We start from the raw sequence: 23,808 nt of genomic DNA, 5'->3' as shown, positions 1-23,808 counted from the left end.
TAGTTGCCAGAGCCTCAAGGAGGTTGGACTTCTACTTCCACCCCAGTTTTGAGGGAGATCACTCAGGGGGGGGGATCCGAGGTTCTTCCACTCCTCTCCTCCTCCACCAAACCACACGAGAGGACTTTCGGTTGGACGTATATTTAGAGTGCCCCCATACCAAAAAGTCTCTGCACATTTACAAACATACATGTCACTTTTTCGGTTTTCAAAGCCAAGATCTTCGATATCGCAGTACGCTCCTCTAATCATTATATCGTAGGTAATGGAATTAATTACATGGCATTAAAATATTGATCTATCATAAATCAGATTAATAACGTGCACCACAATATGCTTGCTTTGTTGTAAAATTACATTAAATTTACTTTTTATAAAATGCATAATACTATTCTCCATAATGCTACTTAAAATTAAATTAATAAATAATTCAAAATACAAAGCATAGGACAACTCATAAAATAATGCGAATCTTAGAAAGTTTCCTCTCTTTCAAAATTGTTCTATAAATCCGGCAGTTATTTTTTTTTATATTATTAAAACATTGAACTCACCGTAACGGCTGTTTGCATGTTTAGCAAAGAAATAAAGAAGATATTCTGTAATCTTTTCTTATTTGTGAAGGGAATGACGATGTCCCTGCTTTCATGCGACACAAAAGTTATTAGCTTTTTCATTAGGTAATTAAGTCAAAATTTTAGCAGCTTTCATCTTCTTATCAAGCATTTCAAAATGAAGGATCCCATAAAGCAAAATATTAGCACTTAATTATGAATTAAATATGACAGCTTCAAAATTAAGTAAGTGGATGTATGAAGCAAGAACATGTATACTTTTGTCACAATTATAATGCAAACAACTATGCTATACTACTATACTATGTTTTATTTCAGAGTTTGGAAACATATCTGTAGAAGATGCATTTAAATTGATTTTAAACGACAAACTCTTATGTTTTTATTTATTTATTTATTTTTATTTTAACTAGTCGTCCAAAAGGGATAGTGGTTAGCGGCGCGGACTGCGGCCCCGAAGAACCCGTGTTCGCAACCTGAAAAGGAATGGATGCTTGTAAAGGTATCGCATCTGTGCAGTATGCGGCAGTCTAAATATGCAGTGCACTGAAAGTCCTCTCGAGAAGTTGGTGATAGGGAAAGAGGTGTGGGAGACCTTCGGACCCAGGGTTCTTTCCGTCAAAACTGGAAGCGGAACGCAGCAACTTCGTGCTGTCACCTGTAGCGTGCTCAAGGCTCTTACCAAACCGGAGCAATCCTCCACTCCTTGCTACGATGAATTTCGTGGGTTTATTCTGATCATACTGTCAGACAAATGAGATAAGTCACAACAACAACAAGAACAGCAACATATTTTATTTGGTAAACAAGTTAGAGAAACAAGCAAGTTTAGTACTGTATATAATTTTAGATTAGATCACGAATTAGGATTCAAATAGATTTACCATTATGGTTAATTTGCAATGAATGAAGAAGTTTTTTTAATTTCCATTACTTTTTGGCAATAAATACCCTAGGAAGTTCTAACGGTATTCTGGCAACATACAAATTAACAGACGCAAACTTTCTTCTTCGAGGTTGAAACATACATTTTAGAAACATTTTTATCTTGAAACTGGAACACAATTCACTGTTCAAACGTTTTTCTAGTATTGAGGTTAATCTAAGATTGATTTCTACTTAGGTTTTTCTAGGAAATTAATTCTCCTACGTTGCAGTTTTAAATAAAATATCGATATCTAGCTTCATTATGTATGTGAAGCTTCTAAAGTAAAACACAACATAATTGCATATCCGTTTTGTAAAATAAAAGTGCAATACTTAGTAAACATATCAAAAGATATATAACGGGTTGCATATGATAATTACACACACATATATCTATATCTATATCTATATATATATATTTATATATAGATATATGCAAAAAGGCTGTGCCAATACTGTAATAAGATGGCTTGATCAAAGTACAGTAGCAATGGATTTGGCGATGGTGAAGCTTATCTGCGCAAATGGAAAGATGACAATCGGAAGAGAGCCTTGGGGGTAAATTCCATACATAATTTTATACTTTGATAATGCACATCACAAATATGGGTGCGCTATGCACCCCGCTATTTTCTACAACTTGCATTTTATTAAGCAATTCACTAAATTTGAAATGTAAATTCTGCGTGGTTAGCAGCAACGCGACACAGTGGAAAGCAGCAGAAAAGAACAGCGAAGAGAAGAGAGAGTTGCGATGTAGTTATCCTTTTATACCGAATTCCATTTCAGATCACATGGCAGATTAATGCCTAGATATTGGTTTCAAATTTCATTGATAAATACGCATCAATACTGCAGAGAATTTAGTTTAAAAAACAGTGCTCTGTTATTTGTAGAAAGAAAGAGGGAAGCTGTTAAAAAGCTATTATTAATTTTGTATTTGAAAGATACCTAAGATATATATATGTATATATATATATATATATATATATATATATAATGTTGTATGAACTTAAATCCATTTAGTGCGAATACAAGTTATTATTACTTGCGCAATTGCTGCAAAGTTAGTTAATAATAATTTATTTCCTAAACCGTATTGATTAATTGATTATATTATCTCCTAAGTTTAATTAAAGTAGAATTATTTTAAAAGTGTGCATCCATACTGGTAAGTTATATTTTGAAAGATGTTTTGAAGTAATTTGAAAGCAAAATGTTAATAATGTTTTAACGGGGACTGGAGTTAAATCATCACGAAGAATAATATTACAATTGTAAAAGTAAAAATTAAAACATGTAATTATTGTCATTGATCGGAAATTAGTTGACTTTTCAAGGGGAACAAACCAACTCCCGTTCAATGATCAATAATTGATAGAAATACGTAAATATGAAAGTGTTTCGTCTTTACTCGAGTTATAAATTAAAGCCAAACCGGCAATTCTAGTCAGGCCAAATATTTCCGCGAATAGTTGTTACTCAAAGAACTGATTCTCATGAAGCATTTTAGTCAATTCAATTTGGAGTAAAAATCAATTACTGTAGAGAAATCTTGTAAAACTCGAGTAATCGTCCCCGACACTATCATCTTTATGTATTTGAGTACTATATTATTTGTAGAAATTAAACATTGGAAATTGTCATTATGAAATCGAAATCAAAGTAAAGTTGAAATAAACATAGAAGATTATAAAAAAGGTAAATAATGCAAACTTTGCAAAAACAAATCAAAGAGAACATAAAAATAATATAAAAATAATATAAAAATAAAATAGAAAATAATATAAATAAGATCAGTGAATGTACATGAAGATATAAAGGCCAGAAAGGTATTAAATAACTTACATTCTTTCTAGTGGGGGAGTTGGCAGTGTGTTCTCTTCGTGTCTGACTCAGAAGTGTAGGGTGTCCGAAAATTCTTAGCGGCAGTAGGGGCTTTGAATTATATCAGTCGGCAAGACTTGGGTGAAGAAATTTATGGTAGTGGGTGGGACTTGGAATTCTTGAGGGATGTATTTTGTGGAGTTCTTATCTGAGAGAGACCGTCTGTTAAGATTTTTTAAAAATACTAGTGAATGGAAATTAATTAATTTCTGGCTAATTGTCGTGTCGCAATGATTAAGAATTTAAGAAAGGAAAAAGGCATTTTCGCTATCCAAGAGCTAGTAGACAGTCTAAAGGCAGGAAATAGGCCCATTTTTTTAGTAACAGTATAGTAACAGTATATGTCTGAAGACAATTAGCTTTTTACAATATATACTATTGAGTAATTACACTATATACAAATCTTTTAACTGACAGTCATCCAACTTATACCGCCTTCTCAGGTTTAGGAATAAATTATCATATCCCTATCAGTTAAATGATTTAGAGTGAGTATTTAACGCCTGCTCTTTTAAGGCAATGGTTATCAAAATTCTCAAAAATAATCTAATTCCCCTTCAATTTATCAACCATTGCCTTAAAAGAGCAGGCGTTAAAACTCACTCTAAATCATTTAACTGATAGGGATATGATAATTTATTCCTAAACCTGAGAAGGCGGTATAAGTTGGATGACTGTCAGTTGAAAGATTTGTATATAGTGTAATTACTCAATTGTATATATTGTAAAAAGCTAATTGTCTTCAGACATATACTGTTACTATACTGTTACTAAAAAAATGTGCTTATTTCCTGCCTTTAGACTGTCTACTAGCTCTTGGATAGCGAAAATGCCTTTTTCCTTTCTTAAATTCTTAATCATTGCGACACGACAATTAGCCAGAAATTAATTAATTTCCATTCACTAGTATTTTTAAAAAAATCTTAACAGACGGTCTCTCTCAGATAAGAACTCCACAAAATACATCCCTCAAGAATTCCAAGTCCCACCCACTACCATAAATTTCTTCACCCAAGTCTTGCCGACTGATATAATTCAAAGCCCCTACTGCCGCTAAGAATTTTCGGACACCCTACACTTCTGAGTCAGACACAAAGAGAACACACTGCCAACTCCCCCACTAGAAAGAATGTAAGTTACTTAATACCTTTCTGGCCTTTATATCTTCATGTACATTCACTGATCTTATTTATATTATTTTCTATTTTATTTTTATATTATTTTTATATTATTTTTATGTTCTCTTTGATTTGTTTTTGCAAAGTTTGCATTATTTATCTTTTTTATAATCTTCTATGTTTATTTCAACTTTACTTTGATTTCGATTTCATAATGACAATTTCCAATGTTTAATTTCTACAAATAATATAGTACTCAAATACATAAAGATGATAGTGTCGGGGACGATTACTCGAGTTTTACAAGATTTCTCTACAGTAATTGATTTTTACCCCAAATTGAATTGACTAAAATGCTTCATGAGAATCAGTTCTTTGAGTAACAACTATTCGCGGAAATATTTGGCCTGACTAGAATTGCCGGTTTGGCTTTAATCTATAACTCGAGTAAAGACGAAACACTTTCATATTTACGTATTTCTATCAATTATTGATCATTGAACGGGAGTTGATTTGTTCCCCTTGAAAAGTCAACTAATTTCCGATCAATGACAATAATTACATGTTTTAATTTTTACTTTTACAATTGTAATATTATTCTTCGTGATGATTTAACTCCAGTCCCCGTTAAAACATTATTAACATTTTGCTTTCAAATTACTTCAAAACATCTTTCAAAATATAACTTACCAGTATGGATGCACACTTTTAAAATAATTCTACTTTAATTAAACTTAGGAGATAATATAATCAATTAATCAATACGGTTTAGGAAATAAATTATTATATATATATATATATATATATATATATGCATATATATATCTTAGGTATCTTTACCTAAGATATATATATATATATACCTAAGATATATATAGATATATATATATATATATCTTAGGTATCTTTCAATATTTATATCATAATCAGATATATATATATCTTAGGTATCTTTCAATATTTATATCATAATCAGATATATATATATATATATATATATATATATATAATTTATTTACTAAATAATATTGATTAATTGATTATATTATCTCCTAAGTTTAATTAAAGTAGAATTATCTTAAAAGAGTGAATCTATACTAGTACGTTATATTTTGGAAGATGTTTTGAAGTAACTTGAATGAAAAATGTTAATAATGTTTTAACCGGGACTGGAATTAAATCGTCATGAACAACAAAATTTCAAATGTAAAAGGAATAATTTAAAGGCAAGAATTAAATTAAATGCATGTAATCACTCTCATTGATCGGAAATTAGTTGACGTTTCAAGGGGAACAAACCAACTCCCGTTCAATGAACAATAACTAATAAGTAAATACGAACGCGTTTCGTCTTTACTCGAGCATTAAGGCTAAGCCAAACCGGCAATTCAAGTCAGGCCAAATATTTCCGTGAATAGAAGGGATTATGAACCAATCCTGATATTCAAAGAACTTATTCTTATGAAGCATTTTAGCCAATTCAATTTTGAGTGAAAAGCAATTTTTGCAGTGAATTTCGAAAAAATTCGATTAACCGTCCCCCGACATCCTCGTGTTTATGCATTTGAGTTCAATATTATTTGTAAAATTTAAACATTGGAAATTGTCATTATGAAATAGAATTAAAAGTATAAAGTTGAAATAAACATTAAAAGATTACAAAATATAAGATAAATAATGCAAACCTTGTCAAAACAAATCAAAAATAATATAAAAACGAAAAATATAATTAGAAAAGAGAATGTACATGAAGATATAAAGGCCAGAAAAAGTATTAATTACGTTCTTTCTAGTGGGGAGTCGGCAAAGTATTATCTTCGCGTCCGACTCAGGAGTTTAGTGTTTCCGAAAAATTCTTAGCGGCAGCGGAGCTTTGAATAATATCAGTCGGTAAGACTTGGGTGAAGTAATTTATATCTTAACTATGCGAATCTGTTGTATCCTTCAGTCAAAATGGTAGGTTTCCCCGAAAATATATTTAAGAACAGTAATGAAGTTTGGTTACAATTTTAAACATTTTTTATTTCAACGGAATTAAGGCTGTGATTAAAATTAGAATACTTTTTCTTTTCATGTGTGCTACGCGAACATAAATTAAGTAGAGTAAATGGATTATGCAATCAAAGAAAATGGAATTTCACTTAATTAAGAGAATGAGCGTAAAGATAGTTAAAATAATCTGAAAGCTTTCAGATTTTGTATTACTCCCAAAGAGGCGTTTTTTTATTATTATTATTTTTTTTTTAAATTTTTTTTATTTATTTATTTATTTTTTTATTTATTTACACTATAAGGTATATCTCCAGCCTTCTTAGCATGCGTTCGTGGTGTAATGGCCGGCACATTCGACGTGTATTCGAAAGGTCCGTGGTTCGAACCCCAGCGAGGGCACTGCTCAATTTTCCTGTCTCCTGCTTCAAAATAACCTAATGTCTCTACAACACATGCGCACACATTTCGAGATCATTTGTGCTAACAACCTTTTCTGTGTTGGCACTGATCACTTTAAAATTGTTGAGTCTCTTAATCAAAGTTCGTTAAAGCTTAGCAAATAGGAAATCGATAATAAAATAATATCCAAATTCTAGATAATGGCTTCTAGGTGACCATGATTGGGTGGAGGACTACGTCATTCAAAATATGAACTCGATTTCCGATTTCAATTTAAAGAAATTATGATTAAATACTATCAGTAACATAACGTATATGCAAAATTTGTCTGTTATCTAAAGTCAATGACAAAGAATAATCCACTAAGTACTGAAAAAAAAAGCAGTGTACTATAACACTTAATAATTACTTAGCTCTGCTGTCACAGAGAGATTATCACAAATATCCTTTGAAACAAACGGTGAAGGAGATAACAATGTAGAATGGAATGCTTTCATTGCAATAATTCATTTCAAATTGTAAAAACAAGGCATATTCTACGTAAGTCGAATAGCGAACTCTTAAAGAGTATCTAATTGTTAGAGGAAATGTGTCAATGCTTTTAGTGATTATAGAAAATATTTCGAATAAAATAATTTTGTTCAATGATGCAGTTAAGAGTTACGTTACACTTCCGTTTGATTACGGAAATTGTTATGTTCGCTTTATTTACATGTAATTAACACTTGCTATTGCCCTCCTGAAAAAGGTGAAAGTTTCGCATTAAATTATTGAGAAACGAATCGAAAAAATTCACTATAAAAAAAAATATGTGATTTTAAAAATAATTATTCTTTCGCTTACATGCTTCTGTTTACATATTTTTATATTTTTTTGAGTAATTTGCATTTAAGATTTTTTGTTTATATTACCTTAAAACGCATTGCTTTCCTGAAACTTATGTCATCTAAAGCAGTTTTTTTTTTAATTTCTAGCTATGCCATGCATGTTAATTAGAGAAGAAAAATAATCATTCTTTGATTAATTACTTTTTTATAGATGATATATCTTTTTTTAACTGTCATAGGAGCAGATAGTTGTTTATTGAATAAATAATTCTTTAACATTAGCTTTACTTGAGATGTTACCATAAATTATTCGTTCAACGTTCAAAGTTTTTTGTATAATTTTGATCATCAAACAACTGTTTAATAAGCTAATTTATATTTAAAAATATAGCTAAGCAAATTTTAAATGATAAAAGCCCATTGTTTAAACATGAAAATTTAGAAAAATACTTTCTTGGATATCTTTATCTTTGAAGGTTTGATTTTGCTGTATGCATTTCTGTACTTACTATTCAATTGCTAATTTAATGACATAAATGTTTGACCATATTTGTACTACAAAACTAATTTTTGTTGGAGGAAGAAAAATAGTCATTATTATTTGTAAATAATAACAGATTCGTAAAGTAGAGATGACTTTTTCCGTGTAAGGAACTGAGTGAGTTATTATCAGATATTATAGATTATTTCTTGCAATTCTTCAACTTGGTCGGCATATACGGCAAATTACCGCTGTTAAGCGAATTTACATTTTAATGTTCAGCCCAGAAGGGCTATTAGTATCGAAATAACATTTTTCATGGAATAATTAAAAGCAGTGTATCACATTTCAAATTGTTGCCACAAATATTATCGTCCTTTATTATATTTAAAAAATTAATAATGACAAGTCTGCGTGACAAGTATGTGTGTTTCTCGCATTGCCGAAAAACAACGGTAGCTAGAGCTATAAGATTTTGAATAATGTAGTCCTCCACCCAAATATGAGCATGCCGCATTTGGAAGCTGGAATTTGTTTTATTATCTATTTCATATTTTGTAAAACTTTAACGAATTTCGGATTAATAAACTCAACTATTTCAAATAAAGCAATGGCAACATTTTACAAAAATTAACACAGTATTATCTCCAGCGCCCGAGACTGTCTAAAGGAAGTTATAAAGACATGTTGTTTTTAAATATTTTAGCCCAAATGCTCTCAAAACGCGTATATGAGTGTAAATGAAAAAAAAGACCGCCTCTTTCGCCGTAAAATCTGAAAGCTGTCAAATTTTATATTTTTTTTTTGCAATTTGCAACAGGGAGGGTAATATATTTAGCATTTCTCAGTTTGGTTGTTATTGAAAAATATACAAAATTTTCTCAAAAATAAAATATTATTCAAATACGTAAAATGCTTTGTTTTGTAAAGATCATCCTTTTGACCATTACTCGACTTTCATGCTGATCTCTGTGATGATGACCAGGATGAGGAGTTTGTTATTCCACTCTTTTGAATTTTTCAGTTTCCCCCCCCCAATATTTAATTTACCTTTTTTATATATAAAAAGAAACCTAACTGAAAAAAAAAAAGAATGCTTATCAAATTATGCTGATTTTAGTATTCAAATAATGAAGAACCTAAATGTATATGTTCCTCGCATTTCTAAATAACTACTACACTTTAAGCTCCCAAATTTTGTAGAAGGGATAATATGAATCGCTTGCGACTGATAGGCGCTTTTATCACTGTGAAATATACGCACCGGAAATGCATAGATTACGTAATTTAGGTAAATCATGCAATGGCTGTATGCCTAAATTCCATCCCAATTTTGACAAGGAGCTCCTTTGAGAGTCCCCTCATAAACACTTAACATCTTTCTATCTTATAGCAAAAACCGCCCTTTTAGCTGATTTTCTACACTGCAAAGTTTTGTGGTTAAGTTTACATAATTTCAGAAGCTTACGAAATTATTTTTTTTAGTCGTTCCATATACTTTGTGCTTGTAATGTTCCCACAAAGACTTCCACTCTCACATAGCTGCTCGATTTGTTCTTAAAATTCATCTTTTTTAACGTGGTTTAAGTTTCTAGTTATAGATTTCTAAATCTATAACAATAAATAGTTATTCTTATAAATAGTTATTTCTAAATCTATAACTAGAAACTAACTTATAACTAGAAACTAACTTCTTGTCAAGATTTCTAAATGTAAAATAGTGAATTCTCGGACACAGCAACCGGCACATTCATGGTACCGTAGTACATGTCCTGGTAGTGCAGTTTGTTTCAAAAGGGCAGGAAGGACTAAGCAGCTCTGCCGCGGTTGGCTTCAGAACATTTAAGGGCCCTCAGATACTTCAGTGGTACTAAAACTTTTTCCACTTGCGCCAAATGTAAAAATCACGAAGCCACTTAGTTGTGACAATCTTCTGAAAAGGTCTAATTTTTTGTTGAGAGTTATGAAGGCGAATGAACTTACGGATCTTCACAGAATATGGTGCATGGTTGTGCAATAGAAAGTGTTGAGGTTTTTGGGTCCTAAATGGCTTGATTATCTGCGTTACAATAAGTATTCAGAAGTTTAGTCGATTAACAAATTAATTAACGAAATACGTTTTAATTAGACAAACGATTAAGACACAATAACACGCCGAATAAATACTGATTCAGAAGTCAAACAACAAAAATCAGCGTTATATTTACAAAATTTTCACAGGACTAATTTCGATGGTTTTACCGAACCATCATCCTCAGCTGCAAAACCGCAAATGAACAAGATAGGAAATAATAATGAGATAAGATAAAAAAGCCTGGAAAAAAAATAAGCAAGTGGCGCCATCTGTTGGTGAAACCAGAAATAAAACATAATTTCTTTAAAGGCCGAAGGCAAATTTGGATTGGAATTAGGATCGTTAACTAGAACTGAAAGATTTTTATGAATGTGAAATGCCTCTAGAAAATCCAGTTCTCCAATGGAAGATGTTTTTTGAAAAAATTTGGCAGCAGAAAAATTGAAAGTGTGATTTTCGGACCAACAATGTTGATCAACAGAAGACTTCTGTGTTTCCTTTTTTCTAACATATGCCTCATGATCTTTGACCCGAAATTTTAAGCCTCTCTTAGTTTGGCCAAAGTAAATTAAACCACACTGGCAAGGAATCCTATAAATACCAGGAATTCATATTCGGAATGGGGTCCTTGAGTATGGAACTCGGAATTTATTGATGGGAGAATAAACAACCCTAAAGTTAAATTTCTGCAAAATATATGCAACTTTATAGCTAATTGATGGAAAGAAGGGAATGACATCAGAAATTTTATAATCTCCTAAATCAAGAGTGTGCCTTTTAGTCTGTTGAGATGAGAATTTTTTAACTGCTTGATTAATAATTTTTGGTGAAAAGCCCCTGTCAATAGCTATTGCTTTTAAATAATTTAGTTCTTCATCAAGGGCTAGTTTGGAGGAGCAAACTTGAAGAGCACCGAAAACATAGGAATAAAATGAAGCTAACTTTTGTTTAGTCGGATGACATGATTTAAAGCGTGGTGGAAGGCAAACCGATGAAGGTTTATTCTCCCATCAATAAAATTCAGAGTTCCATACTCAAGGACCCCATTCCGGATATGAATTCCTGGGGTATTTATAGGATTCCTTTCAAGTATGGTTTAATTTACATTGGTCAAACTAAGAGAGCCTTAAAATTTCGCGTCAATGAACATGAGGCATATGTTAGAAAAAAGGAAACACAGAAGTCTTCTGTTGATCAACATCGTTGGTCCGAAAATCACACTTTCAATTTTTCTGCTGCCAAAATTTTTCAAAAAACATCTTCCATTGGAGAACTGGATTTTCTAGAGGCATTTCATATTCATAAAAATCTTTCTGTTCTAGTTAACGATCCTAATTCCAATCCAAATTTGCCTTCGGCCTTTAAAGAAATTTTGTTTTATTTCTGGTTTCACCAACAGATGGCGCCACTTGCTTATTTTTTCCAGGCTTTCTTATCTTATATCATTATTATTTCCTATCTTGTTCATTTGCGGTTTTGCAGCTGAGGATGGTGGTTCGGTAAAACCATCGAAACTAGTCCTGTGAAAATTTTGTAAATATAATGCTGATTTTTGTTGTTTGATTTCTGAATTAGTATTTATTCGGCGTGTTATTGTGCCTTACAATAAGTGTTTATAAAATTTAGAGTTCACCCTTTTTCATCAAAATAAGCTTCTCTAAGTCTATATAATTTCAGAAGCTTACGAAATTATTCTTCTCTAAGTTTACATAATTTCAGAAGCTTACGAAATTATTTTTTCAATCAAAAAAATTCTTCTCTAAGTTTACATAATTTCAGAAGCATTTTTCAATCAAAAATATGTACAATGCCTTCTCCGGGTCTCGAACCTGGATCTTGCGAATACGCTCCGAGTTTGCTCGCCGTTACATCACGAAGGCATGCTGGAAGAAGGGAGAATTAATTAAATAATAATTTTATATAAATTTTTATCTCTTCTCCGTTTAAAGATTTATGAATGAGCATTCAGTTATCTTAATGGGAAAATACCATAACTGCAAGAAGCTTTTGCTTTCTGTACTGGTAATTCTACAAATCAGTTTCAAATAATGACGTGTTTCTGAAAACAGCTACGCACTGAATTTGAATCATGTTACTTTGCACTTAGTATTCATCATAGTATTCGTTTTTAGTTCCATGCTTAATGTTGTTTTGTTTGAAGACAATTTAACTGGTCCTAAATTGAAGTTCATTAAATAACTAATTTGTTTAAAGCTTTATCCCTCCGCAGTTTCCAACTTCATGACTGAACATTAACTCCTCTTAACATGGCAATGAAATAACTACAGAAAGCATTTCCTTTCTCTACAGATAACGTGTTTGCAATAGGCTTTCAGAAGACATGTCTTTGAGAATTTATAGCGACTGCGACACTGTTGATTTCCACATCTAGAGAAATTTCCACACTATAGTTAGTTGTGTTATTCTGTAATTTTCACCATGCATTGCACATAGTATCTAACTGGTTAATGAGCCCAAAGAAGCGCTACGTCAGAAGGGCTAGGAATTTAGTTTTCGCATTTTACGTTAAACCACTATAAAAGTCTGAGTCTCTTTTCAAATTGTTGCCACCAAATATTAGAACCCTGCATTATATTTAAATAAATTAATAATTACGAATCTGCATGAATGTATGCATCTTCCCCACACTGTGAAAATTCAACGATACCTGCAGCTATCAAATTTTGAATAACGTAGTCCTGCACTCGAATATGGACATCTTGAAGCACGAATTTGGAATTTGTTTTATTGAATATTTCGTATTTTATAAAACTTTAAAGAAATTTTCATTAACAAACTCAATTCTTTCAAAGTGTTCCATTAACATTAGCATCGCGTACATCTTCAAGCACGGATTTCTTACGTGAGGTTTCGTTTTTTTGTGATATTGCTGTTTGATGCAATTTTATGGTTTTAGTGAGAAGAGTATGCTATTTAGTAAATACAGATAACACACAAATCATTAAAGAAACGACGTTTTGTGCGTAATATAAAATCTGGAAATCTTCAGATTTTGTTTTTTTCTTTTATTTCTTCCTTTTGAGGTTATTTAGCACTGAACAGGATAAACATTAACGCATTTGTTGTCCGCTTAGTGTGTGACACAGCTTACCCTGTGAAGATACTGGTAACCTTCATGAAGCACTACTACAATATTCAATGAATGATAAAGTAGTGAAATGTTAAAAATTCCAGCTGAGCAATAATATTATTGGATATCGTGTATAAGAGTTTTATTTTCATTTAATACTGAGGAAACTATATTGTTAAAATGATGATGGCAACTGTTAGGAAAGCGTTTTTGTTTTTGAGTTGATGAAACTCTGATGAATCGTTTGTTAGGTGTAGACTTCAGATAATGTCTTTTTCTTTAACTTAGCGTTATGAAAAATGTCGTTCTTCTCAGGAAGGAGCACATTGGCTTTTCCAGATAAGTGAATTATTTTTCTTGCGTTTCATTAAATAAAATACACATTCGTAGACAGTTAGTCACGGAATCCGAAAAACTTTTCTTTTACATACTACAACACTGAATTTTTGAGAGTATTAATTTCTTTGTAAACATGGAATCATAATTATTATTTTTACTTTGTTTTTCAGGAAGGAATTTACAGAAATTGTCCGTAATAATTTATTTAAAAAATGGTTCCTATATATTTAGTGTTTCCTTAGTATGTTTTCAATACATAATTCTTAAACTAATAAAATTAATCCGAAATCTTCTTTGTAAAATAATAGTAACTTTACTGCCTTTAATGTGCTAACAATGAGTTGTATTGATGCAAAGATTATCATCTGATAAATGGAGGTGAAAATCCCAGAACATAGACAAGAGTTTTTATGCACTATGGCGATGTAAATTTTCATTTTCTTATGGCATTTATATTACTTTTGCTAGAATCAGCACGATTTAATACTAATACATTAATTCTTTAAATCATTTATAAAGCTAGATGAAAAATGATTATGTAAGATTATTTCATACTCATTATAGTATAAACTCTATTTGTCTTATGTGATCTGCAAACCAAAAAAGACTATTAAGTGGACGCTTTAATATTAAAATGGAAGTAGGCAGATAAGTTACCTTTCCAGTGCTATAATATATGGGAGAATTTTTGATGCACTGATATTAGTGATATTGGTCTGATTTCCTTATTCTGAAAACCATTGCTTACTTCTCGAGGTTAATAATGTTAGTTTCAAGATGGAACATATTATATGGTGTCCTGTTAGGCGGATATTTGGTTATGGTTTATATAAAACATAATTAATTAGTGTTCATTAATTGTAATTAGTTACAGTTATAAATAGGAAATATAATTAATTAGTGACAGTGGCCTAATTCTGCTATTCTGAAAGCTATTGCTTACATACTTCCCGAAGATGATACTGTTAGTTTCGAGAGAGACTAACAGTAACAGTTCTCTAGCTCGACGATGTCGAGCTAGGGAAATATTTTCTTATGGGTTACATAAAGCATAACGAATTAGTGTTAACTAAATGATATTATTCAGCGCTATTAAATATGAAACGTAATTAATTAGTAATATATCCCTAATTCCTGTGTTCTGAAAACTGTTGCTTACCTAGTTCCCGAAAATAATACTCTTAGTTTCGAGAAAGAAAATATCCGACGATGTTCAGCTGGAGAGATATTCTCTTATGTGTTATATAAAGCATACCTAATTAGTCTTCACAACTGTAGTTATTTAGCATTATTAAATTAAAAACGTAATTAATGTGTAGAGTTCCTCGTTTTTATTCTGTTAAATTAAGTCTCTAGGAACCTGGCAAACTGTTAAGAGAATTTCGCTTAGTTCAAAGAACAGAAAGCGTTAACTCAAGAAGGGTTAATTAAGATTAACCCTTCTTGATTCACTCAAAATAAGATTAACATTCAACCCCTTTCTTCGGGGCTTACAGCAAAGCCTTCTCTTGGGCTTAAAGGTAAGAAATAAGAACTGACTAATGACTAAGAGATTTAGCCGAAGCTAACACAATTCTAATGTAGCTGGCCGGTAATATTAACCTAGCCGGCGAAATATCAAAAGGCACTTAATAATACGGCCGAGCGTAACATTTTAGAGAGACATATCCCAAAGGCAAACGCGCGTTGGGATTCCTAATTTTCTCTCTCGAAGTCAGTGGAACTTAAATACTTTTCACTTCTCATTTACATTCAACGCAATTCTAAAATCTCATTCTGGTAAGGAGTTATAAGTTGAAACGAGATAAGTTAGGAAAGGTGAGCTAAATTAAAATAACTGTTATGAAATTCAAATATACCTTACAAGTGACATTGGCCTCATTCCTCTGTTGCTTACCTACTTCTCGAAGATGATACTCTTAGTTTCGAGTGAGAAAATATCAGACAGTATCCTGCTAAAGATATATTATCTTATGCGCTATATAAAGTATAACTAATTAGTGTTATTTACATACTTAGCTGATTCGTGTTATTAAATATAGAGAATACCTAATGAGAGATTAACATATAAAGCAAAAATAATTAGCATTAACTAATTAAAACTGATTAATGTTATTAAATACAAAGCATAACTAATTAGTAATATTGGCCTAATCTCTCTGTTCTGAAAGCTATTGCTTACCTATTTCCTGAGGATGCTACTCTTAGTTTCGAGAGAGAGGATATTCGGCGATATCCTCTAAAGTGAATAACTTTTCAAATTGTTACCTACATTATATTTCGATAAATTAATAATTATTAATAATTAACTTAATAAATAATCCCGTGATGTTGCCCTAATTTTCTTATTCTGAAATGTATTGCTTACCCAATTCCTGGGGATGATACTGTTATTTCCGAGAAAGAGAAGTTATTCGGTGATGTCCTGCTAGAGAGATATTCGATTATGAGTTATATAAAGCATATCTAAATGATCTAGGGAGATAAATTGCATGCGTCAGCTCCCTGCCAGAAACTAGTTCAAGGAAACATCTGTCCTTATTGAGGTATGAAACATATTGCTTTCAGAGTTTATTATTATAATAATAATGAACATTATTTCCTGGTGCCAATTGCTTTCAGAAAGAGCCGACATTTATTCTCTATTGACGTAACTGTTGTTACAAAGTACACGAAAGATTCTAAAAGTTTATTCTATTATTAATTATTAACTAATACTTCTGAAAAATTTTATTTTTTATAAATGATTAGATTTTTCATTTGTTAACTAAGTATTGAAGATCTGCATAAATAGCAAAATAGGTTTCCATAAAAAATTTCAAGTGTAACAGCCTTATATTTATATTATTCGTGATAAAAGCATAAAACCATTCTATGGATTCAGTCCTGCTTCCTTTTTAAGTGAAACTGTTCGTATTTAGGGATCTTAGCTCCTCACGCGCTAGTGATCAGCAAGAAAGCTTTATTTTTATTTTATTTCAAAAGATCAATATTATTAAACAAAAATCTTAAATGTTTCAGATTTTAAATTACGTCCAAAGGGGCGTTTTTTTCACGTTTTGTGTGTTACATTTATTTATTAAATACCATGCTATTTGCACTTTAACTATAAAATTTAGTTCAATAGCCATGTCGCAAAATAATTTTAAAATGAGCATATCTTTAGAATTTCCGATACACAGTTCAACGCACTGGAGATAAAAAGGCCCCTCCCCGTAGAGTGTTGCCATTGCTCGCTTTTAAATCATTGTGTTTGTTACTGAAAAAATCGTTAAAGGTTTACAAAGTATGAAATCGATAATAAATGAAATTCCAAACTTCAAATTTGGGATTTCAGATGCCGATATTTGCAGTAGGATTACGTCATTCAAAATTGGATGGCTCTAGATACCGTTGTTTTATCACAATGCGAGAAATATACATATATTTATGCAGATTTTTCATTATTTAATTTCTTCAAATATAGGAACTCTAACATTTTGTGGCAACAGTTTGAAAAGTGAGCCAACATTTATAGGAGTCCAACGCAAAATGCCAAAACGAAAATAATAATTCTTCGAGACTCAAATACAGTTGGACTAAAAATTATTGTAAAAAAACTTTAAGGTAAATCTACACATTTCTTTAAGTAACTATAATACATTTTCGGGAAAAACGTTTGTTTAAAAATGCATATTTAAACAAAACTGTCTGCGCCAACTGTTTGTTTAATTTTTTTTTTCAAAGCAGCATACACTTTTTTTTTTTTCATTTTATATTTTAAAAGATTTTTTTTTTTTTTTTTTTTTTTTTGCATATGGATAAAAACATTTTGCTACAAACGTTTACCCTGGAAATCACGCATTTCCCTGGAACCTTTCTCCATGGGCAATAAACATTAAATTTCCATTCATTTTGGCCATTTGAACAACGATGTGAAAACTGATGTGATAAGTTTCACCACATCCCACACCACTTCATTCAGTAACTTTTAAGTGTCTAAAGTGGTTTGAATGTCCTGAGCCCTCTTTAATGCAGTCAATACAATGGAAATATATGTCCCAGTCCTCAAAAATACATTAAAGCACAAAAATATTTAATTTACTAGTTTAAAATTTCATTGAGAGACTACATTATTTACCCAATAAACTTAAGATGCTAGAAATATTTAAAAATTTCCATAGATAAACTTTAAAGTTAAAATTCATGATTTCTTTCTAGAATATAATATGAGAATGTTAATTAACTTGTAGGTATATTTTAATACAATAGGTATATTTTTGGAGGCAGGCAAGATAAAAAATGAGCAAAGGTTTCGCCGGGAATCGAACCACGGACCTCTGCCAAACCGGCTCACTGTACTGACCACGAAACCACGAAGGCTCGCTAGGAAAGCGAGAGAAATGCCTTATAAACTTTACAAACATATATATTATGCACATGTAAAGAAGATGGGATTTTAAAAGGGACTTTACTAATGAAAAACTTGTAATTCTAATTTTAGTAAGCAATTAAAATAAAATTATATATAAGAGAAAAATCAAATGGTACGCAAAAACGCCTACGTAAAATATAAAATTAGATAAAAATTCTACCTTAGGCTGGCGTAGATTTTTAATAAACTTTTATCGATTTCAAGGACGATGAGACACTGGTCCTCTTTTGCAACAGTAAGAAACGAAAGATTGTATGTAAAATATATCAATATTTTCAAGAAAATTCAACTTTGTTGAAATAACCCAGGGTGATGTAAAGGAAAATGCACTTTAATTATATAATATACTACGTTGTGAAAATTATAATCAGAATGTTTTAAACATAACTACGATTATAATGATAAAATTATATAATATTTGAATCATAAAAATTCGAATAACAGATTGCATAAATATGGAGCTTCTATTTAGCCATAAAATAGACACAATTCCCCCTTATAATTGTACTTAAACGATCCTGTGTGGAATAGCCAAGAAACTTAACTCGAACATCATAGAAAACAAATTAGTTCTTACTTACGATTTCTATGGGTTTGAGTAATTTCATACCAAATTATTAGATTATACTATTGGACTATTATCTTTCCGTATCATTAAAGAATTTTATAATGGTAAAAAAGAAATTCTTAAAGAAAAAACTTAAACCATTCAGATTTTTATATTATGTTCAAAGTGGTGTTTTTTAACGTTCTGTGTGTTACCTTTATTTATTAAATATCATGTTCTTCGCACATAAACCGCATAAAATTCAATTAAACAGCAATACCATAAAATGCTTAAAAACAACATATCTTAAAGCATATATTTAAAAACAGCGATAGACAGGCTCATGCGCTAGAGATAATGTTTCCTTTATTTATTTATTTATTTATTTATTTATTTTTTTTTTTTTTTTTTTTTTTTTTTTTTTATGTGTACGGTGTTGCCAATGTTTACTCTGAAATCGTTGAGTTTGCTACTAAGAAATTTTTACAAAACATGAAATAGCTAACAAATCCGAAATTCAAAATTCAGGCTTCCAGTTCCCCATGTTTGGGTGGAGGATTACGTTATTCAAAATTTGATCGCTCTAGGTATCGCTCTTTATTCACAATACGAAAAACATACATACATTCATGCAGATTTTCATTATTTAATTTCTTTAAATGTAATACAAGGCAGTAATGATTGGTGGCAACAATTTAAAAAGTGATTAGCCGTTTATAGAGAAACGCCACAAAATGCCGTCTTGAGACTAATAGCTCTTTAGGGTTACTGCGCCTTTGGGATAACAAATATCATTCTACAGGTAACGTAAAATGTTCTGATTAACGGTTTAAGAAACGCAAATATTGAAATTTGACATCACCTATGAATAAGACTATTTTTATCATTATTACAGCAACTTTATATTCCAGTTTTATCTCGCTTACAGTTTGTTTGATTTAGTCGGTTGGAGCAATGCAGGCTAGGCCTGTTTGCCTAAAAGGATGGATGCCTTCGTGGAGGAATTTCTAAGTGAAACTGGCTGTTATAGACGGTACATATGAGGAAAATCCTAAAATGCTCATGGATCCAGCCCGTTCCCTTGGAAATCGAACCCAAGTGGAAATTACCAGTGTTCGGCGGTTTTACCGCACGGTCTGTCGTGAGCATCTCGCTCATAGTCTAAAAAGAAACTTAACAATATTTTTTGTTAAATAAGGAAAAATGAATAAAACTTTAAATATTTTAAAACTAGTAACTCCATTTGTTATGAATATCTACAAAACATATATATTTTCTTTCTCTGACATAATTTTCTACTTTGCATAATAAGAAAAATAATTACATTTCTTCTGTTTTATTCTCTATTGTATTAAACAATAATGTAAGCATATAAAATTATAAACAAATTAGATATTTTTTTAATATTACTTTCAATAATTTAAAGGAAGAAGATTAATTTTAACTTTTCGTTTCATCCATGTTCCTTTGAAGTAAACAAAATTATATTTAGACAAATGTAAAAGCTGCGGTGCGCTAGGAGAGAAATAATACGCGTGAATATTAGAGAGCACGTGGTAATCGAGTAAATACGTTATAAAATTTTTCCAGAAGTAACAATCAATATAAAATATTGCGTTACCTTTGAAGATGCATAGAATGATTGTTAAACACATCCATAGTCCTTTACTCATACTGAAACTATGAAAGTTTTCAAATGTTCGAAAATTTTCGCAAAAGTATCGCTAGAAGACTTTCGCGTCTATCTCATGTGATGAGCGTTTTGCTTATGGTAGAATCTAGGAAACGGGAGAAATACGTAAAGTTTTCTTTTCGACGCCAAGCATCGGTCGCCGTTGTCGCCAAATCGATGAGAATATCTTGCTTTATAACCCATTAGGCTCTAAGATAAGCACATAGAGCAACAGGTTTTGCCATTCTCTTTCAACATTTTCTGTATAATGTTACTAAGTAGCAAAAAATTAAACTTTGTTCAAAATATATATTTTAATTTTCTTTTTATTTACATATAAATTAAATAAGATTTAAACAAAGAGAGATCAAATGAATATAAAACAAAAGATATCTGGTGTAATTAAAACTGATGATTATAACAGAAGTTTATGAAGATTTGAAATATTAATAATTCAATATGTAATCATTTTACTAAAATTATTTTGCATTTTAAACGATAATGTTCCATTCAAATAATTATCAAGCTTTCATTCATTCAATTACATCAAAAATTTTAGAAATGCCATTGTACAATATTATATTAATTTTGAGTAAAATGTTAGTCTAAAGAGAAATAACTGTTAAATTGGAACTTGATAGATTTATATCAAGCAGTAGAGTTTTCAATTTCAAAGAAAATAAAATTTTAATTATTGGATTACCGTGTAATAAATGGTTATTAAAAGTGTCTATAATTAATTAATTTAAACTGCATTTTTTTTCAATAAATGTAACAATATGCATTTAATTAAAATTTCACAGATGAGAAGTCATTTTCTCATCAAACACATGCAGAAGAATGCATTTATGCTGCAGAGAAAGATCAAAAAGAGACGAAAGTTCAAACGTCAATTTGTTTTTCATTAAATATGAAAAACGAATTTAAAAAAACTTCTAAATTTTTAGTATACGTATTACATTTGCTTTCATCCTACATTAAGCAACAACAAAAGGCTTTAATTACAGGTAGGTAAAATTTGTTATGGTTTGATAAGAGAACTTGAGCACCATTTGACTCTCTTTGATTCATTCAGGACCACATGTCCTTTACCTTTGTTTGAAAATTGTAACTGTTTGATCACACACTAGTAAACTGTATCATTCGCAGTTTCCATTATAACAATCCCCTGAGAGAAGAATCAATCAAAATTTTACATCTCTCCTGCGTCCCGAAGCCACAATTGAAGAAACGATAGCCCTACTGAGGTTCCCCATTTCAGGCAGGGGGCAGATCACAGCAGGTGTGTCACTAATTTGAACTCTCTCAATGGGCTGGAGTCCTGGGCGATAAACTCCAAAACTTAGCCACAGCCCATATCTTTCGAATTCCACTTAGGAGTTTTGAACAAATTTACTATGTCTGGAGAACCGGGTCCCAAACCAGCCGTTAGCCTCAAACGAAATAACTCCAAAAACCCTCCGTTTATTAGGCCGGGCCCGGAGGGGTCACCACTCCCTGTTCTCGGCTTTTCGACTGAGGCGTGACCTGAAAACCTGATGGACTGACTGGTCGTTTAAATGCCACCGCCAATACTATACGAGCAGCGCGTCCCATCAGGATATAACCTAGCAAACTCGGTGCCGTCCAACATCGTGGTGCCGTCCCACACCAAGTTACACAACCATCAGGTATACGATTTATGCCAAGCCCCCGAGGTCAAGCCTTATAGAAGACCCAACCCCGGGTTCTGAAACCATCATGTTCCTGATTTTACACCCCCGTGGCCGTGGCCGAGACTGCCTAGGTACAGATCTTAGCCAGTAGCTTCGCAGAGTTCTCTGCGTCGACCCCCGGTTGGAGGATGAGAGAAGAAGTCCAAAGATATCATGTTCCTCTTCTTTTATAAGAAATTTCTCTGAATGATTTTCTAACAGCGGATATTGGTTTGGCTTACCTCGCAAAATCACTTGTAACAACCATCCATGCCTTACTGGGAATTAAGATCAATCCCATCAATTTCGGAGTTACCTTTACTTACTACAGTTTTGAGGCGGAGCTACATTCATCACATAAACTTGTAAGGTTATTATTATTTTGAATAACAAGTTATTTTATGAATTAAATCTTTACTAACACATCTCTTTTTGCTTTCCAAGCAGAACGTAAATTAGTTCAAGAGTACATAAGGTGAAATTTTGCATTATACTTTACGATATTTAAATTACTATGCCAGTGAGAAGGTTGAGCCAAGTTCACGTTAAACTTTTTCTGTAACCCTTGGCTACTAGACTTAGTTTTAAATTTGAATTTACCGTTGCTTTAGGTAACATCGCCACAAGTGGTTGACTCATTTGTAAGCATGCGTTGTGCATTTATGCTCAAGTTCTGATTTTTTTAAAGTTTGATTTAAAACCTGCTTATAACTTTGTAGTTGTTTTCAGCGATAATTCGCTCTAAGTCTGGAATTTAGTTTATACTAGAGAAGAACTCTGTAAACTGTGTACTGACAAAACCATCTCATAAAATGGTTTATTTACAGTTCCTGAAGACCTTTTTTAGAATGTATATTTAAGTTATACTTTTGTTAGATATAATTAAATCAATTTATTTTTCCCACAATGTTGTTGATTAGATCAGGCTATGAATTCTCAGATGTTTTACTGGCGACTCCTTTTTATCTGAACATATATTTCGAAATAAGCCGTCTGTTCCTCCACTCTTCTTTATCTTATTTGAGCTTGAATACATATTTTTCAAAAATTACCGCCTGCTTATAATAAAGCTTGCCGAACTCATAGAAGAGAAAAAAAATATTTAAGGACGTGTACTGATCAAATTCCCATTTCATTAAAATATAATGCTTGAAAATTATATTTTCATTCCATTAAAATTTTACTCTTGAAATTTATTACTCAGTTAAGAAATTAATAACTTTTCACATCAAAGCAAAACTGTAGTTAAACTTTTGCTTATTATAAGAAAAAGAAATTTTTGAACCTTCTGCTGTTCTAATAAATACTACAATTCTGCTAATTAGAAATATGTTTTGTTATGTTTTGTATACTTAAGCACACGGTATTTCTGTCTTCTAAATACATTACTGAACATTTATTTCGCAACACTGTGTCGTTATTGCGTTGAGATTAAAGTAATTGTTTAGCATTTGTTAAAAAAAATATTGTTGCGTGCGTAGGGTTCGTAATAGATTGAATGCACAAGTCTGACCAAAAGCTAATAAAATTTATTCTAATCACAAGAAATAGAATATAACGCTGGATTATTCCTCAAAGATATTAGTACAATATCTCAATATTACCTAATAGTTATATTTTAAACTACTAAAACGTTAAATAGAACACAAGATAAAGAGCAGAGAAAGCTAATCCGATCTTAGAATTACAGCAGCTAAGTAAACAACAAAAACTGAAGTGATATGTCTACTATGTCGTAAACAGAATTAAGAGGTAATCGGTCTAGTGCGGC

The 23,808-nt window shown here is 31.3% G+C and overlaps 1 protein-coding gene across 1 annotated transcript in view; it reads right to left on the bottom strand.

The window, feature by feature from the left end:
* The window catches only part of LOC118193455 (cell adhesion molecule Dscam1-like), an 809,657-nt gene extending 789,228 nt beyond the window's left edge, over positions 1–20,429 (bottom strand). The window contains exon 1 of the mRNA XM_085823336.1: positions 20,293–20,429. Coding sequence (XP_085679462.1) covers positions 20,293–20,344 — 52 coding nt within the window. The 5' untranslated portion in view covers positions 20,345–20,429. The remainder of the gene's footprint in view (positions 1–20,292) is intronic.
* Between the last annotated feature and the right edge of the window lie 3,379 nt (positions 20,430–23,808).

The sequence above is a fragment of the Stegodyphus dumicola genome, chromosome 9 (genome assembly GCF_044657685.1).
Source record: "Stegodyphus dumicola isolate Sdum_Otavi_A_Nest chromosome 9, ASM4465768v1".
In the NCBI taxonomy this organism is placed as follows: domain Eukaryota; kingdom Metazoa; phylum Arthropoda; class Arachnida; order Araneae; family Eresidae; genus Stegodyphus; species Stegodyphus dumicola.
Note: the sequence above shows the minus strand (reverse complement) of the source record. Positions and strands in the feature narration are given on the sequence as shown.